Source organism: Anas platyrhynchos, chromosome 32 (assembly GCF_047663525.1).
Source record: "Anas platyrhynchos isolate ZD024472 breed Pekin duck chromosome 32, IASCAAS_PekinDuck_T2T, whole genome shotgun sequence".
In the NCBI taxonomy this organism is placed as follows: Eukaryota; Metazoa; Chordata; class Aves; order Anseriformes; family Anatidae; genus Anas; species Anas platyrhynchos.
In genome coordinates, this window is record NC_092619.1 from 5,587,918 (window position 1) to 5,606,568 (window position 18,651).

The window sequence follows — 18,651 nt, forward strand, 5'->3', positions numbered from 1 at the left end:
AGGTTGGATCTTAGGAAGAACTTCTTTACTGAAAGGGTTGTTAGACACTGGAACAGGCTGCCCAGGGAAGTGGTGGAGTCACCATCCCTGGAAGTCTTTAAAAGACATTTAGATGTAGAGCTTAGGGATATGGTTTAGTGGGGACTGTTAGCGTTAGGTCAGAGGTTGGACTCGATGATCTTGAGGTCTCTTCCAACCTAGAAATTGTGTGTGTGATTTCTGTGTGCATAGAATTCTTTGGCCAGTTGGGGTCGGCCATCCTGAACCTGTCCCCTCACAGCTGTTGCTGTGTGCCAATTCTGATTGCTAGTAGGACAGTGAGACATCAAAAGGTCCTTGGCTTGTTGTAAGTACTGCTCTGTGTTATAAGTTGCCCCCTTAATTAATTTTCAGAGAGCATTGCATTAATAATAGAAAGGAATTTATTGAGTAAGCAACAGCAAGCAAAACAGCGCTGGGCGGCCGGGGAGTCTCGGCTCTGCCAACGGCGCGCACCTTACCCCCCCCCCAGGGTCCTTTTTTATATCTTGGTGATTTCAGGATTACGCAGCACATCTTGGTGTACTCTGCGACTGCGCGCACTGTTGCTAGGGGGTCGTCTCTGTCCCTCTGGTGGTCGTGAAGATGAAGGCCGTAGTCTTCCTCGGCGTTGTGGTTCAACTTCTTTCTTTATTTGGTCATGTTGGCCCAGCGTGAGACAGGGAGGCAGGGTGTTGATACACTAGTTTAACAACTTATCAGGAGATGGTTACATGAACTTTGCAGCTGTGTTTTCTGAACAAAAGAGGCTACTGAGATGCAGAAGGAGGGAAGGGGAGAGGATTCTCTTTTTTGTTACATTAAGCAATGGAATTTTCATAGTGTCTAGCTAAGCATTATACAGCTCCTTACTTCAGCAGGAAACCTTTGCAACTCCCGCTCCTCAAACAGAACTCTTTGTTTTATAATACAAAAGACAATGAACAAACATCTATGGTGTATGTATTACACTCTGCAGCAATTGAAACATTGGGGTGGTATCAGCACTCTTCTAAACATCCTTTCACACATCCTAAGCCAAAACATAGCAACCTACCCGCTACTAGGAGAACTAACTGTCCTAACTGAAACCAGGACATGTATCTTTTCCACTTGGGTGCTATTGCTCATAATTTTGAGAATTCAACATGAGCAAGCTAGGAAATGTGGGTACATACAGAACCGCATGTATCTGGTACACAACAGACTTGGGATCTGGATCCTCCGTGAGGCCTACAGGCTTCTCTTTGTATACCATGGAGCACTGGCTTGTAAACGTGGTGAAATTTCCCATCCTTGATGGGTCTAATACAAAAAGTCTCTTCTCCCTTCTCTCCCCTGTCCTCTTTCTTAATGTAGGCAGTCGAGAAAGCTGAAATTGGAACAAAAAAAAGAATACAACACAGGTAAGTGGCTGTAACTCCCCGGGATACCGATTTATGCTGGTTACTGAAGAGGATGGCACTTGGTCACTCCATCGCTTTCATTTGGCCCCAAAGCCTTCTGTAGTCAGCTGAATTCACTCATCAGTGACTTTTCTGTGAAGAGAGGTAGGTGCAAATAGGAGATTTTATGAATTCCTTGGGGAGGGAGCAGTGTGAATTGCAGCTTCGTAGGCACAAAGCAAACTGTTCTAATTGTGCAAAGTAAATTGATACTTGGTAAGTTTAAACTTAGTTTTATAGTTGGCAACCACAAAACTAAACCTTAGCTGTGATCCTACCACCACAGTGGTGTAGCTCTTCCCTTCCCCTTGTCCTCTTGGCTCTTTTAATGACAGTGCAAGCAACAAACCTGTGCCAAAGGGTGCTGTACGGTAAACAATGGGCAGGCTTTTTTCTAAAAAGCACGAGTTTGAGTTATCTGGTGTTTGGGTGTTTCTCTTGAAACGATTCTTACCTCCTTGAGCTGTCCATAATGCAGGAAATGAAAGTGCTGCATGCATAAACGGAGTAATAAAACATACACCTCTTAGGAAGAGGCTTGCAATGTAATAGTGTTTTTTTTTGAGCACTGTTAGATACAGTTTGACATGAATGGAGTGAAAACACCTTAGAGAAAGGTGTAGATTGTTCTCACTTTTCCAAGACAGAAATAACTGGAGTAAATTTCCCTCCTGCATGGAACAAAAGTTGCACGTTTGTTTTTGTCTGGCTAGCTTTCAGTCTCTTTAAAAATTTCTCTACAGGTCACAGTTTTAAGTAGACAGTTTAAACGTGCAGAGCGATAAATAAGTGGAATGCAGTGGTTGTGTCAACAACTTCTGATCTGAAATTTAAAGAAAAATCAATCCACTTCAGGGTGCCTTTTTTGTTTGTCTGTTTACATTTTACAAGAGCAACGGTGAAATAAGGAGAATCCCATCTTGACTGTTTCAAAATACTTTTTCTGCGTTTCAGTCACCAGAACATTGAGGAGTAGAGCTGGTGCAAAAACTATGAGACGAGTCCATGGAGAAAACAGGGACTTGGAGCTGTGCCGCAGCTGTAGAGTCCGACGCAGTCGGTACTCTACTACTAACTCGTCCGTTCTATTTGACAAACTTATAACAAAGTAAGTCATCTTTTCTTGCAGACCTCTTAAAATGATCTTTCTTAGCAAGCCTTTGCACTATGGCATGATGTTGGCCTTGACTTGCTCTTTTTTTTGACAGCAAAGAGGTATGGCTGCTCCTGGCATTGAGAGTTCAATTCGTTGAGTTTTCCCCATTTGGCAGTTTTCTTAGCATCAGAAGTGCCGTCATTTTTAATGAACTTTTTGTTCCATACTCACAAAAGTGAATGTAATGCTTGGTTAAGAAACTGAGGACGGTTTGATACAGTCAAAGCAAAGTAGTCTTAGCGATTCTGCATTTCTGTCCATGGTTGATTTCTGTTTCTGAAGCCAAAATTGTTTTCTGCTTCAGAATTTGCTTTCCTTTCATTTCATCATTTTCTACAACACAAAACTTAGATTCCCATGTAGAGTAGAACAAACAGCCTTTCCTTGGTTAACAAAAAATGGCTTAATGCTACTGTGCAGAGCAACTTAAGTAGGATTAAAAGTTGACATAATTTTTTTATAACATCTTACTAGGATGTCAGAATTCTTATTTTCCTCCTGCATTTAAATATATATATATTTTAAATGTGCTCAGTAAGAGAGGAGAATAAACCTGAAAACAGCGTATGTTTGCAAATCCTCAAAAGCTTGTTCTTAAATCTCTATCAAAACTAAAGATTTGACCTAATGTTTTGGTAATGTCTAAAATCTTGGCTAAGTGTCAATGACTTTTGCTTTGTGCGTACTACATTAAAATCTCTTATTGATTGTGTGTGCTGTTTTATTTTTTCATACATGCCTAACTTTGCTCTTACATGTCAACTTTGTATCTTAGTACTGCGGAAGTTGTGCTACAAAAAATGGATGAAATGGAGCAGATGCGTAGATGCCAAAGATGTTGGGAAGATGTTGAGGTACAAATGACAGAGCAAATACTCCGTCAGTTTGCCATTTTTGTAGAGTATTTCACGTAGGGAAGTAACTTAGTTGTAATTTTAATTGAACTGAAATAACTTCCTTCCAAAGAATAGTGTGGTCTAAACTACCATTTGGTCTTGCTCTCTGGTTATATCTTCATGTCTTACTGATACGGTTGTGCTCCAGATGTCTTTTAAGAGTGGAGGAAGCATCTTCTGCAGAAGATGTGGGATAACGGGGAGATGCTGAAATGCATGTCTTCCACTCCAGTTTCTGAATTGCCTTCTGCTTTTTGAATGGACGCTGTTTACAAACAGCTGTTTCGGACTTGGGTTTTTACTCCAAATGTTACTAAAAGCTCTGCCTGGGGGACTGAATATGCAAAAAGACTGGTGCTTTCCATCAGCTTGGCAGTTTAAGCTGTTCAGCTTTTTATCCTTAACTCCTAAATCATATCTCTCGTCATGCTCAGGAACGCACTTACTTGGAAAGCTTAACAAAAGGCAGTGCATAGCTTCCTGTGTTGGTCACTCACTCGAATTTTGATTCCTGTTAACATTTTTTTTTCCTGAGAGCTCACAAAGAATCTCCAGTATCATGTAGCTTTAGTCATCTGTTACAGGCAAATGGAGCTGTTTTCTTTAATTGACCTAACTTGCATTTTAGAATTCTTCCTTGGCTGCAAACTGCTCCCAGAGTTTTCAGGAACTTGAAGCCTTTCAAATTTCCAGCTGAATGAACTGATGGCTACTTTATGTATATTTGTTTGTGTGCTGGCCTTCCCTGAGAGCTTAAATAAACCCCTGTCTCTAGAGGAACCCCTGTTAAAGTTGTATGCAGCAATCATACTTCCTCTGTCTTGGTTTTGCTCTATTAAATTCAACTATTTTATTAAATTACTGTTCTTTTGAATGATAGGCACATCATTTTAAAACTTCCCGATAACCTACTTTCATAGCTTTTAGTTTAGCTCTGAATTCCCTTTTTTTTCTCTCAAATCACAGAATGGTTGAGGTTAGAAGGGGCCTCTGGAGGTCACTTGGTCCAACCCTCCCCTGCTCAAGCAGGGACACCTAGAGCTGGTTGCCCAGGGCTGTGAAATGAATCCAGAATTGTCCACAGTACTTTTTATTAGCATCTCTCACACGCCTGTATGATTTCTTTTGGTATGTCTGCTAGAAAGGTAGTTCTTTTTCCCTGGTTCTGTCACGCTGTAGGTTATTAACCTCTGATTAACTAATGCACTCAGTTGTGTATCTGGGCAAGTATTTAACCACTGCATGTACTGAGCCCTGGTTTAGAGCAGAAATTCTTGTTACTGATTGTGGGTGCACGCAATCATATTCCCATTCTCTCCTCTTGTGCAATAATTTATTTTTTGTGTGTATACGGGGTGCCTCGATAATGTTACTGTGTAAGCATCAACAGACAGACGTGTCTGTCAGTGGATGTACGTGTATGCACGTCTGTTTTTCTGCACGTTTGTGACCGATCTTTCTTGCTGCTTGGAATTAGGAGAACCTTGATATCTTCACCTGTGTGAAGTCAGACTTTGAAAGAACTGGACCTGGCAGTCCAGATGAGGTTGGTGAGTTCTGGTTTTAAGTTTTCTTTACTCTGTTCTAACCAAAAGCCTTAAACAATTGAAAGAAGCTAATCTACTGGGTGTTTGTCTTCTGTAAAAATTCTGTGTTGCTATTGACTTCACAAGCCTTAGTATGAGCTCTAGGGCTGTACTGTAGTGAGCTCAGAACAGGTGAAAAAAAACCACCAAAAACAACAGCGCTTTTCCAAACTGCTTACCAGATAAAAGGCAACAGATGGTTGTAGACAGGTGGGAATGGAAAGAAATGGACAGCATTACTATTACTCAGCATGCGAAACGGTGATACCGCTACAGCAGGAGCGTGACAGTTTTCATGGTTTTGAGCAGCACAGCAAGAATTTTCAGGAAGCAAGGTAGATAGGCTGCCAGATGTTTATGAAAAGCTCCTCCCAAGCGTGAAGCTCAGCAGGAGGGAGGATAGCGTTGTGCATTTCTGTGTTTAGGAGGCAGTCACCGTAAGCTGCTGTCAGGGCCTGTAATTAGGAGCTGTCATCTGGGTACTCAGTGACTTGTGGAATGAGGTTAAGCCACGAAAGGCCGTATTAACTTGGAAGTGATGGGAAAACTTACAGTTTTTAAGAAGAACGTTAGTTGTGATTAAGGCAGTAAATTAGATCATCCTCGTAGGAGCTTTCTAAACAGATCAGAACAGGGCAAGACTGTACTTAAGGACCAAAAAGGGTGTTGCAGTAGATGAGCTGACAAGTTAGATTATGTGATAGAGCTCACCTGCACACCTGCAAAGGAGCTCAGAGAGACAGTGACAGGAGGCTGAGCCCCAGAAAATACTTTGCTCCTCCCTTCAGAGGCCCAGAGGAGCAGAGAGATGCACAGTGGCAGGTGGGAACCCGAGGGAAGTTCTTCGGAGGAAGAATGGCTGGGCCATGGACTAGTAAGGGAGAAGCAGAGTTGACTCCTTTGGAGGTTTAGTTAGGAAAACATTAGCTCAAAGTCTGAATAAGAGTAGCTTGAATACAAGGCGGGGGCCAGTCTAGAGGGAGAAGCTTGGTTAAAGTGTGTGGGTTTCAGGGAGCTGTGCAGTAGAGACTTGTAGAGAGGAATTTTAAATAGCACGTTGAATGGGAAATGAGCCCGGAGCAATTAATTGATGATCAAAATGCAAACTACAATTTTAAATCAGGAAAGAGCTAGAATATACTTTTATAATGAAAAATACGCCAGAAAAGAGTGAGGAAAGTGTCAGTGTTGTTACAAAGGAAGTTATTGGAACAAAGGAAAGGATTAGTGGAGCAATAAAGCAGAGAAATTCATGCTTTTGTGATAGAAGTGTTGGAACACCAAGGACTGGAGATGGTAGTGATCGCAAACTCATTTACTGATCGCTCAGTTTTCCGTGTGCTGTCTGTATACCCCATGGCACCTACCTTGCATTCAGAAAGCAATGCAACCTTTGGGGTTAAAAAATAAAAACCAAAGAGGGCGGTGCTTTCCAAGAAAAAAAGATAAGTCCTTTTGGCAAACAGGTAGGTGAACGGAGTATGTACGTTCCTTCCTCGGTGTCCTGCTGTTAACGTGAGAGGATATTCACCAGAACCCAGTAGATAATTGCACTCTGTTTTTTGTGTTTTTTACCATCTTTCATGAAACAACATCAGGTTACTTGACAGAAGCTAAGGGCCTAAGCTTATGTGCATTTGGCATTGTTTTCTCATTGGTGAGCTTCAAGCCTGTGTCTGGCCCATTATTGCTCACAGAATTTGTGGCAGAGCTAGACTTGGACTTAGATTACTATGCTTAGTCTTAGCACTACAGATTATTAAAACCCTTTCCATTAAACACTTTCTCAAACTAAGAAGTGACTTTCTGAAATAGCTGTTTTCAGAAGATCTGCATCTTAGCTAAGCAATATGACAGAATTTTGCCTGTTGTTAAACACTGAGGCTGACGACAAGTCCATCAGCAGTTTCAGAGAGGACAGAACAACGTCTAGATGCATGCTCATCTGCTAGGATTTGTGATTTCTGAAACGTGACTTGCATAAATTCATCTTAAGGTTTTGCAGGATCCACTGTGTCATTAAAATAATGATAATAATAAAACTTACAGGCATCTGTGTAATGCATTTTGGATTTCATATAATTTGCAAAAGTACTTAACGATTCGGTGTCATTTTGTGGTACAGTACAAACATCAAGAGGAAGTGAGAACAAAGAAAATGACGGTGAAGATGTTCCAAGGCGTTACAACCTTCGATGGAGGAAACCTGTTGACCGCTACCAAGCTCCTATGGAAAGTAGGTTGAACGCACAGTTTCTCTTAAAACCTTATTTCTTGCACATAAGTGAGATAAAATTTTTGAATGCAAATACATGTGTTTGCGCACACAGTTCTGTTTCAGTTCTGTACCTTCATTCTGCACATGAACTTCGCTGTTTTTATCAGACACGTGTGTCCTGTGCCCGTTGTATTTCTTTGCTGTTTGGCGTACTTAGTGCTATGCATCCTTGATATAACAGTAATTAATCACACTTAATAGTCTTGCTCTTGTGATTTTCAGTTCACCTTTAAAAAGGGCGTAGTTTTCCACTTGTACCATGCACTGATGAAAAGCAAAAACAGTTAAAAATTCTTCTGGAATTAGGGATGAGTGAAACACGTGGCATTTTCTTTATCTTTTGATATCCTCCTCTCTTAAATGTATCTGTATCATTATTCTAAATTCTTTCCTTTCAGTAAGACAAAGAGATCGAGAGAGGACTAACTCGGGCCAGCCCTGTTCTGTCAGACAGAAAGAGTCACTTGAAAATGCTGGGTCACAAAAATATAGAAGACGTGCCAGGTTGGTGTATGGCTAGTGATAGCTCTAACTTATCCGTAGAGCTGTCAGTCTCCTTACTGCATAATGCTTCAAAGGGTTTTCAGTTTAGTGGTAATTACAGAGTAAGTTTATGATCGGTACTTTGGTAGTCTGAGGATAGAGAGGAAAAACATTTGGAGGGGAGGAGGTGGGTACTTTTAAGTTGGTTTCTTTTTTAAATCCAATATTTGTGGGTCGCTGATAAGATGATTATGGAGGTAGTGTCTGAGTTTCTGTAACTGAAATTCTTTGGTTCTGGAACTGAAGCCAGAATCCCCCCTTAAAAATCTTAGTCAGACTATTTAATCTTGAAGGATACAAATTATTTTCTTAAAACCAAAAATAATTTTATTCGATTTAGAGGGAGAGGCTTTATGGAAGTTTTGTTGGATTAAAAAAAAAAAAAGTTATCACTCAAATACTGACTGTAGTTTCTGTTTGGAATCAACTAATGTTTCTGTATGAAGTTAACCTTAAACAATAAAAGATCTAAATGAAGTCATAAATTGCCTTAGTAATGATAAAGGCTTTTTGGATTCTGTAAGCAGTTAGTGCGTAGAGAATGCTGTTGATTGCCAGATATTTTGTTGAGCATTCTTGAAAGCAGACAGTTGTCACGAGGAAAATCATGTCATGGCCTTTGAAATCAGATTGCTAAGGAGTACAATGGACTGGAAAATAGATCTCAGAGTAAATTTTGAGATAGAATTCCCTTAACTTTTGGTGTTACTTAGTATCTGCTCTATTTTCTTTTTAACTTTCTGGTTTATATGCTGGCTTGCAGACGGAGACATGCAGATGACATCAGTGATTCTACACCCTCTTGCTCATCTCCCTTGCTTAGCACATGTGATACGGAGGAGAGTGGTGAGAGCAGTGAGGACAGCGAGAGCACATCTCCAAGAAGGTTGCTGTCATTAGAGAACAGGGGAGGGATGAATCTCCTTCAAATGGATATTTAGCCATGTTTAAGTTTATCTAAATTTAACTGTGTGAGTTTATGTCAATTAATTAGGTCTTCTATATATTAATTAATGTTTTCTACATTTGCTTGGCATTCTTATGAAAAACAAAAATCTTCGAGTTGCATCTTAAAGAAAAAGAAGCCCTATAACTTCTCCTTAATTCAAATCAGGACTTTTCGAGTGAAACTTCAGAAACAGGACCTAAAGAGAGTTCAGAGGGATCAAAAGAAAGTTGGAGGAAGTCAGGGAGATGCAATGCAAATAGATAGTGCGGTAAGTCTTAAACTAATCATCGTGTCAGCGAGTGTTTCCAGGGATTATGAAAGATCTCAGTGTGCCATCTACAACTACCTTTGTTGATGGTTTTCTCTAAAGCAACTTCAAAAATTGCCCAGAATGTTTCCGTTGTGCTGAGATAATTTCTGATGAAACCTTGATCTAGGTTGCTGCTTTCTTTAACATACAGACTCTGTTGTGTTGAATTTCTCTTTAGATTGGATTTGAGAACGTGGGTGGTCTTTCCGAACACATCGCAGCTTTGAAAGAGATGGTGATTTTTCCCCTCCTGTATCCAGAAGTTTTTCAGCGGTTCAATATTCAGTCCCCAAGGTAACTCATTAAAGTGATAAATCGTAAGTCAGCTGTTTTCAGGAGAAAGTTCAGTTAAGGTATCAATATGCTTCCATGCTTCAACATTTTGGCAGCGGTGAACGTTTGTTTTAGTAGTAGCAAAAAGTGGTTTCTTAAAAATGGATAGAATCCAGAATATTTGTAGGTTAAAAATATAAGCAACGTCTTAAAATTTTAAGTTTTACCGTCTGGTGTCTTTAAAAAGTTGGGTTAGTTGGGTTGGAGTGGTTTTGTTCTCAGTTTTATGTACAAGTCAGCTTGATTAGTTTGTAAGCAAGAAGGGATTATCTAGTGGAAGTCAATTGTAATATGTTGCCTGGAAGCCCAATTGTTTTTCCTGCCTACTTTTGTTTTCTTTTTTTTTTCCCTCTGAGTGCTAAGGCATCGCTTTTCCTTCCGGCTTTAGGCTTCCTCACGTGCCATCAGCAATAGATGGTCTGAGAGACCAAACCCAGTAACTTAATGCTTTTGAGAGGAGCATTAAATGCTTTACTATCAGATTCTGCATATTGTGAAAGCAAGAATATGCAGTTTATCACTGAAGAATGAAGTGGTGATTCACCATTCAGCCCATTCTCAGATTCTGTGCTGAAGTTTGCCTGTTTGGCTCCGGTTTGCTGTAATCAAACTGTTTGTCAGCAGTTTTGGAAGTGTCCTTCTGGGACAGTATGCTCTCTTTTGAAGGTTTTATACACTTGAGTTACCCCCTTATTCATTTCTTTGGGTGAAAAAAATGAATTTTCTTGTGAAACGTTGTAAAAATGCAGAACTTCTATCTGTTCTGACTCTACCCACACTTCAGCTATTACTGCTGTCCTGTACGTGATGTGTTTTGGTTAGGAAAGACGCTTGTTCTAGAGATGATGGTTGTAGGAGGTACTCATCATGATGTTTTTTTTTCCTATCTGGATCTTTTTTTATTGCAGAGGCTGTCTATTTTATGGCCCCCCAGGAACAGGGAAAACACTAGTTGCTCGTGCACTTGCCAATGAATATAGCCGAAGTGACAGAAAAATACCATTTTTTATGAGAAGTGCTTCGGACTGCATGAGAAAATACGTGGGGGAATCAGAACGCCAACTTCGTGTGTTATTTGAACAGGTAAGGTTGAAATGCACAGTGTGTTCTGTCAGAGTTGAAACCATTATTTTCTGTGGTCAACGTTTTTAAGTAGAACTTGCTTTTTTTGTATTTTGTTATTTTTTTTTCCCACTGAAATGGAAATGCCAGTGTTTCTGCTGTGAATGTCAGCTGTAGGAACTACTGGAACGATTTGCTTCCTGTCACCCGGATACAGTGGGTTGACACAGACTGCTGTCTTCTGTTAGACATGCCAGATACTCCAGTAGCTCTATCGGTAGATGTCCCAGAGGCTGAAGTGAAAAATCTAGTTTAGATGACATTCCAACCATGATGTTTCTGTGCATTTTTCCTTTAAATAATGGTGTTTTACTCTGTGTTTTTGTGCTAGGCCTATCAGATGCGACCTTCAATTATTTTCTTTGACGAGATAGATGGTCTCGCTCCTGTGCGCTCCAGTAAACAAGACCACATTCATAGGTATTACAGTTTTGCACCTACATAAAATCTGCTTGATCTCTGGGGAATGAAAAAAAAAAAAAGGATGATGACCTGTTTAATTTACTGTGAACACGTTAATTTATCCTGAAAACTTGTAACTCAATGCCAAAACAGGTGCTTCTAAACAATAGTTGAAACCAATTTACTAAGCCTGATATCAGCATGTGGTCTGTGTTAACTTACCTATTGTTTATGTCTTAAAATGAGTCTTGTCCTTAAAGCTTGTCCTTTTTGACTACTCATGGAAGAAAGTCATGTGGAATGTGACAAAATTTACTGAACCAGTAAGTAAAAATTATATTTTTCTATTAGTTCTATTGTTTCAACTCTTCTGACGCTTCTGGACGGCATAGTTAACAGAGGGGAGATCGTGGTAATTGGAGCTACCAACAGACTGGATTCTATAGATCCTGCTTTACGAAGACCAGGACGCTTTGACAGAGAGTTCCTCTTCAACTTGCCAAATAAAGAGGTGAGAACTGAAATTCAACATTAGTGCTACCATGGCAAAGTCCAACTTTATAGGAAAAAAAAATTGACAACTTGAACAAGAGAGTGATATGTGGAGACACTGCGTTGTTCCATGGAGGGCAAATCTGGTACTGAATATATATGGTCAAGATGATACCACCAAGTAGTTAGTTCTATAATCAAACCTTTCATTCCCAAAGTTGTACCTGTTTGCTTAATTATTTAGTCCACTTGGGCGCTTTCATCATGAAGTTGTGTTTTTGGTCTCAATCCTTCACTTCTGAATGAATAGGGGACGTGTGTGCATTTGATTGTGCCCCGGATCAGTGGTAGTAGTTTGAGTCATAATTATTTTCTTCTTTATAGTAATTGTAGCAATTTGAAACATTGTGCCAGCAGTGCTTTCTGTGAATTTACTGCCTGAAAAGCAAATGTGATGAAGTAATGAGACTGTCACAATGAAAGCTTGTTAAATTTTAGAGAAGTTTTTTGGACAACAAAGAAAAGTTTCTGGATAAATTTTTCATTGCAGTATTTTCCTCTGGGTCCTTAGGTCTCATAGTTTGGAAACTTGTTATTGAAGCTATAAATGCCTTTTCTTTCACTGTAGGTTCCTAGAAAAAAGTCCAGTGTAACAAATAAGAAATATTCAATTTCCTGGTTGACAATGCAGAGTGTATATTAAATAACTGTAAAATACTTGAAAGTTGAGCAAGTAAGAAAAGCGTATTAATAGGTGAGGGGTTTTGAGGGAGGACTGTTTTGGGTTTTTTTGTTTGTTTGTTTGTTTCTTGTTGGTATTTTTAAGGAAAACTTGAGACAAGCTAAAATGCAATGATTTTGCTTCCAGGCTAGAAAAGAAATTTTCAAGATTCATACTCGTGACTGGACCCCTAAGCCACCGGACATGTTGCTTGATGAACTAGCTGAGAAATGCCTTGTTAAGACTGAAACCAAAATGGATTCTTGCTTGTGAGCAAGTTGTAAAGAACCTTAGCTTGTACCAGGCAGTACCCAAGCTCTTGTGCCTTGCTGCACAACTAGTCAACGAGGCAGCTGGCACGCCTTCATAGCGATCAGAGTTAGATGCTTTCATCTATTTACTCTTTGTTGTCGTTCCTCTTGTTGTCTGAGAACGTTAAATGGTTCTGGGGCATCTTCCTCAAGAGTATAGTTTTTGATGAGGAGTCTGCTTCAGCTGCATAAGCGCAGGATATCAGGCAGTGAGCAACATGAAACTTCCCTGCAGAGCGGTAGCACTTTGAATTCCCTGTTAACCTGTTTGGTTTTGGCATTACAAATTCTTTAAATGTTGCATGTTGTAAACCTGGGCCTTGACTGATGTAACGTTTGATTTTTGTTTGTAAGGATACTGTGGTGCAGATATCAAATCCTTATGTACTGAAGCTGCTCTGTGCTCTCTGCGCCGATGCTATCCTCAGATTTGTGCAAGTAGGGAGAAATTGCAACTAGACGTTAATTCTATTAAAATAAAAGCAAAGGACTTTTTCATGGCTCTGAAGAAGGTTGTTCCGGCATCAAACAGGATCGAGGCTTCACCCGGACAAGTACTATCACCCATTTTCAAGCCACTTTTTAAAAGATCAGTAGCGAATATTTTACAAGTTGTGCAGAAGATCTTCCCGCATGCACAGCTAGTGCTAAAGGAGGACCGACAGCAAGGTATAACCACAGCATCCACTTCTTTATAATTCTGCTAAAGATTGTTCGTAAGCTCCTTTATTCTAAGGGGGAGAAAAAAATCACCAAGAGTAGCGTACCTTATACGTACACATCAGTGGGACTTGGTACAGCTTTGTAGGGCCTTGTGCCATCTCCTTAGATCTGTGGTGGGATGAACTCTAGGAAATAGCTTTCAGTGTGTGCTCTCAAATGAAGAAAGGGTTTTGGCACTGATTTAGAAGCTGTATTAATGTAAGAGAAAGAGACAAAGGCTATTCAGGGAAGTTAACAAACCTCTTTTGCCTTTCAGACCATTTAAATCCTATTTTACAAGATGATATGTTCGACAGTGATGACGATGCATCCTTGGTTTCTGGAGATGAATTCAAAGATGGAATGCCTGACGGACCAGAGAAAAAACTCCTCTGTTTCAGCAGGTAAAGAAAGACAGATCCCTGTTATGTTTAAATTCTCAGGTCTGATGAGCCTTTGTAAACAGTTCCAGCTGTTAAAAGTGTGAGGGGTGGTAGACGAAGGGGTAACATCAAGTTAGTGTGTAGAAGGGGTGCTTGGTATTCACAAGAAGAAAGGGTGAAGGGACTAAAGTTGTAATGAAGTTGCTCTGAATGACCCAATTGAAAAGCCCAGGCTTCTCTTCCTAAGCCAAAGTGATCCGTAGACTACCAGAACACGTTGACTTAATCCATGGCATTCTTTGAAAGACTCAAGACCACATACATGTCCTGTCTGTCCTTTTAGCTAAAAGTACCCCAACTTTATGGGTTTGTGTTGCCACCTTTTGCCCTTCTGTTTTCCAGGATTGTTAAACCAGTAGTGAATTTTGTAGTAGAAAGAACACCGAGAAATGGCTTGTTAAAACACCTTGAGAAAAATTTGAATGGTGTCTTTATTTGTTAAGCCACCAAGTTGTGTTAATCTTGTGGTATTTTAGTATGGAAGTCATGCAAGCCCACGGTTGTTAAGTTAGATCATGTTGTCGCAGCTGGATCAGTTATTTTTGTCAGTTTCTATTGCTGTGTTGTCCAGAAGATTTTCTGTCCTCTAGAGCAAGGCTAAGTCTCTAGCATCTTTGATTTAAGCCAGCAAAGGTACAGCCTGATTGTAGTGGGGAAACAAATGCTCATTGCAAATTTATTTCCTAGTAGTAAAGCAAGATTGCAGGGATATTAATTTGCAGTCTTGGTTTAGTAAAGAATAGGAAACACAAGGGAAGAAGATGAAACAATTGGAATGACTGAACATGTATTTAATGTGCCATTTGGATTATTTGGGGAGGGAAAAGAAAATCTATAGGAAAAGTATTTGGAACATCTGTGTGTCTATTCAGCACCTCATTTATAAGCTTGTTTTCTTAACTCTTGTTCTAGGAGTGCTTTCTGCGAACCAACATCATGCTGGCCCCGTCTGCTAATAGTAGGAAAAGAAGGGTACGGCCAGGTTTCTTACGTGGCACCCGCGGTGTTGCACGCTTTGGAGAAGTTTCCCGTTCACACCCTGGACCTTTCTGTTCTGCTTACAAACGTTGCACCGCCAGAAGAAATCTGCAGACAGGTACCTTTTTTCTTTTTATTCTCATCGGATTCACTGACTGTACGTAGAGGATCAATCGAGTTGCAAGTAAGGTGAGCAAAATTCATTGGTAATGGAGGTGGCCTTGTTTTAATGTGCTGGGATGTTTGCTTCTGTCTGAAAATCCCCTTTTCTTTTAGACAGCACCGCAAACAATCTGGATGTTGTACATGTCCACATTTTCCATACCCAATTTCACAGTGAGGATGTTGCTAGCAGCTCAGGAAGCTGGGCGGTGTTGCTAATGAACATCTCTTTGTGGAAAGAAATGTTGCTCATCTCCCTGGGATCCAGAAAGTAGTTCTCATTGCCTCCTAAGACTGTGTGCTCCCAGTAGATGGCTCTGTACCAGACTGCATGTCAGCTACTTTTTGTAGCCTTCTTTTAAATTATATTAGTAAGGCAACCAAGGTTTGGGGCTTCTGTTTATTTTGTTTTCACACGGACATACACAACTTGTGCTGTTGCAGTGTGTGCAATAAAAGCATTAACACGCTGATGTGGTTTTAACTAGAAAAAATGAACAGATTTGGTGTTTTTACTTTTAGGCAGGAAATCCATTTTATTGTTTGGCATCACTACCTTAAAATATTTTTACCTTTAGTGGAAACATTTGAGAGCTATACAAGTAAGGACAGACATGTTACACTACTGAATACTGATGTGTCCCATAAGAGGGACATTTCCTTTCTTTGTTATGCGATGATTGTGGCCGTGGCCATATAGCTACGGTGTCTAGCCACTGCCTGAATATATCCTTCCCATCTTCTGACTAGAGTTCTCCGAATACTGATAATCTGAAAGGGTGCCCAGAGAAATTCCTTATGTGAAAGGATGCTTGCCACTCTGTTCACATAGTTTCCTTTCATGGGGCAGTCAGATGGCTATGTAGCTATGTATTAACAGGTTATTCTCCGTGTTTTAGTTTTCTTACCCAAGCTTTCCTTTTCACTAGCTGATCCGAAATGCTCAGAAGACAGCACCGAGCATAATTTATGTCCCAGATATCCATTTATGGTGGGACAACGCTGGACCTGCCTTGAAACTTACTTTTCTAACTCTACTACGTAACATTCCAGCATTTTCGCCAGTTTTGCTGCTTGCTACGTCTGATGTACGTCACTCAGAGCTCCCAGAAGAGGTATTTTTCAATACTTTTCTTACTATTTCTTCAGTTTCTTATAATTTATGAATGCTTTCAGCATCAAAATGCTGTGCTGTTAAATGCCTGCTGTTATTACTCAGGCACCCTAACAAATCACTTAAAATTTGCTTAGAGAAAAAGAATACTGTGAAAGCATCTGCTTAAAGTTTTTTCTGAGTCAAGCAAGTGACTTTCACCCCCTTCTCACGCATGCAAATAATAAATTAATACAATAATTCCGGTGGCTACAAAGTGGTTCAGTCAAGAATATGCAGTGCTTGAAATGACAAGAGGATGTCTTTACTGAAGAGATTTCTTCTGACAGTCTGCCATTCCATGCTATGTTGGGTAAACTGCTAATAATGCAATTTAGTAGAGAATTGAAACACTTTGATTAAAAAAAAAAAATCAGTTTGTTTCTTCATATAGGCCAAAGCTTTCCAAGCTGGAAAGCTGAGTTCCAATTTCTGCTCAAGTAACTTTGGAATGGAATTCTAGTTGTATTCCTAAATAAACTGTAGTAAAAGTACATGCAGAACTTCATTGACTTCTGAGAGTTTACATTAAGGGAAGGTGCCCAAAACAGGAACACGCTGTTCTCGTTCTGATTATTTTGTCTCAGTTATTGGGGGAAGAGAACGGGTCTTACCTAGACGTGTTTATTATCAACTGCTTTGAAAGTGCTTGAGTTCCCACAGAGGTTTTGTACAGGTTCTAAATTCCTTCTAAAATAAGTAGTGAAATTCCTTACCTACCTTTTAATACTAGAAATGGAAAATGGAAGAAGACGTAGAGGTACTAGCTACTTCAGACACCTTTTGGTAGAGAAATAAAAACTCAGCAAAAAGCCCTCACTTGTCTGCTGAAGCCTTTCTCTTCCCTCTATAGCCATAAAGGTTCTAACTAAGGGATGAAGCAAGGCAAGTAAATACAAAGGAAGCGATGTTGGATGTGGTGAAAGCCATTACTTTATCAGTGTAGCGTACAATCCCTTCAGCGAGCTTTAATTCTATAGGTGATTCTTAAAGGTGATATTTGAATTTGCCGTGCCAGCCTGTGAAAATGTAGTCTTTTAAGGCCAGGAAGATAACTTTTTTCAGTTTGTGTTCTTCAGGTTATTATTAATTTTAAAAGGTACTCGTCTTTTTGGAATAGAAGATGAGTTTTTGTGGCCTTAAATCTGAAATGTCTTTCCTCCTTCTGCTTTAGATCCAAAAATTATTTAATAAGGAATTTGGAGAAGCGTGCAATATTGAGTTGCCTGGAAGGGCAGAGAGAGCAGCTTTTTTTGAGGACCTAATTCTAAATCAAGTGGCTAAGCCTCCTGTAAAGAAAACAGGTGAGGAGGATATAAGGAGTACATCTAAAACTTTCCTATCGAAGTTACTAGCTCTTTGGGATTTGCTTTGGTGGTCATTTTCTGTCAGTAATTTGTCATATGCTTCAATTTGAGTACTGTAAATTGGCTAATTTTTCCTGATTAATTGAAGTTGATCAGACATTGGAAGTCCTGCCTGTAGCACCACCAGCTGAGCCTCAGAAGCCACAAGAGGAAGAAGTAGGGATGCTGGAGGAGAAAGAGGAGGATACCTTGCGTGAACTTAGAATTTTCTTGAGGGACGTTACTCACAGACTTGCCACTGACAGACGTTTCAGGGAATTTGCAAAGCCCGTTGACCCACAGAAGGTAACCTAGTGCTGATCTGTGTGTGTCTGTAACTTCTCAGTGTTCGTATTTCTCAGCGTTTTGGGGAAGGTTCAACTTTGTTTTTAGGGCTGCACTATTAGGATTTTGCAAGAAGCAGAGGCAGTGCTTTTACTTCTGCTGACTCTCAAATGTCTCTTATTGGATTATTCGCTGAAAGCCCTGGTTTCATTCTAAAAAGCCAGTCCAAATGCCAACACAGTTTGCTCGTGAAAAGGCTTTGATATGTAGGCATGTCACAGCACTGAAAAGCACAGAGATCTTTCCTTATAATTACAAACAGTATTTACAGGACTACTTTAATGAAGTCTAAAGCCCTTTATTGGACTGTCAGTACCTGTGGGAACAGGAATAGGAGCAGCCGTTTGTAAAAGTAAGTTTTGAGATCCTGTTCTCTGTTTCATCTGGAACTCCTCAATAGGAATCAACCATAAGTGCAGTGTGTTTTCTTTTTCCTCCAATTGGCTGCTTAGATCCCTTTTTCTCCATAATTGATTAGATAAGCCTAAACTAGGGGCGTATGTTTCAAAGGCAGATATAACTTGAATATACCTGCGGATCAGCAAAGTCCTCTTCATGTGGGCGTCCACTGGCTTTTCTTCCCCTTTTCTCCTAGGTTCTTGAGCTGTGAAAAATCTAGACAGATACGTATGTCCTCATCTGAACTAGTCATGAGGCTCCTCTTACTGTCTGAGGGAAGAACTCAGCACCTCTGGGCCCAGTTATCTCATTCTAAAGTAGATGCCTGCAATAGGTACTTCACAGGTGCAATTCATGCACCTTTTCCTCAATGTCGACAACAAAGAGAATGTCGGATGGCTTACTCAGCTTTCACTGTTGTGATTTTCTGAAGCAAAGTGAAATGAATCTCCCACCCTCAGTGTTTCTTCTCTACCATGCACGTGCTTCTGACCGCCCTACTTCTTGTTGTCCTCTCCTAGCAGCTCTAATGCCAGTTGAAAGAGCCCTTCCATTTTTGAG

At 40.1% G+C, this 18,651-nt stretch overlaps 1 protein-coding gene across 1 annotated transcript in view; it reads left to right on the plus strand.

Moving 5' to 3' along the window:
• Positions 1–18,651, plus strand: part of LOC113840518 (ATPase family AAA domain-containing protein 2) — a 29,520-nt gene that overhangs the window by 4,570 nt on the left and 6,299 nt on the right. The window contains exons 3-21 of the mRNA XM_072030377.1: positions 1,378–1,424; positions 2,418–2,571; positions 3,395–3,473; positions 4,993–5,065; positions 7,227–7,337; positions 7,778–7,883; positions 8,686–8,808; positions 9,037–9,139; positions 9,360–9,475; positions 10,423–10,597; positions 10,968–11,056; positions 11,390–11,549; positions 12,399–12,518; positions 12,991–13,231; positions 13,542–13,668; positions 14,620–14,803; positions 15,777–15,962; positions 17,175–17,304; positions 17,456–17,652. Of these exons, the coding sequence (XP_071886478.1) occupies positions 1,378–1,424; positions 2,418–2,571; positions 3,395–3,473; positions 4,993–5,065; positions 7,227–7,337; positions 7,778–7,883; positions 8,686–8,808; positions 9,037–9,139; positions 9,360–9,475; positions 10,423–10,597; positions 10,968–11,056; positions 11,390–11,549; positions 12,399–12,518; positions 12,991–13,231; positions 13,542–13,668; positions 14,620–14,803; positions 15,777–15,962; positions 17,175–17,304; positions 17,456–17,652 (2,521 nt within the window). The remainder of the gene's footprint in view (positions 1–1,377; positions 1,425–2,417; positions 2,572–3,394; positions 3,474–4,992; positions 5,066–7,226; positions 7,338–7,777; positions 7,884–8,685; positions 8,809–9,036; positions 9,140–9,359; positions 9,476–10,422; positions 10,598–10,967; positions 11,057–11,389; positions 11,550–12,398; positions 12,519–12,990; positions 13,232–13,541; positions 13,669–14,619; positions 14,804–15,776; positions 15,963–17,174; positions 17,305–17,455; positions 17,653–18,651) is intronic.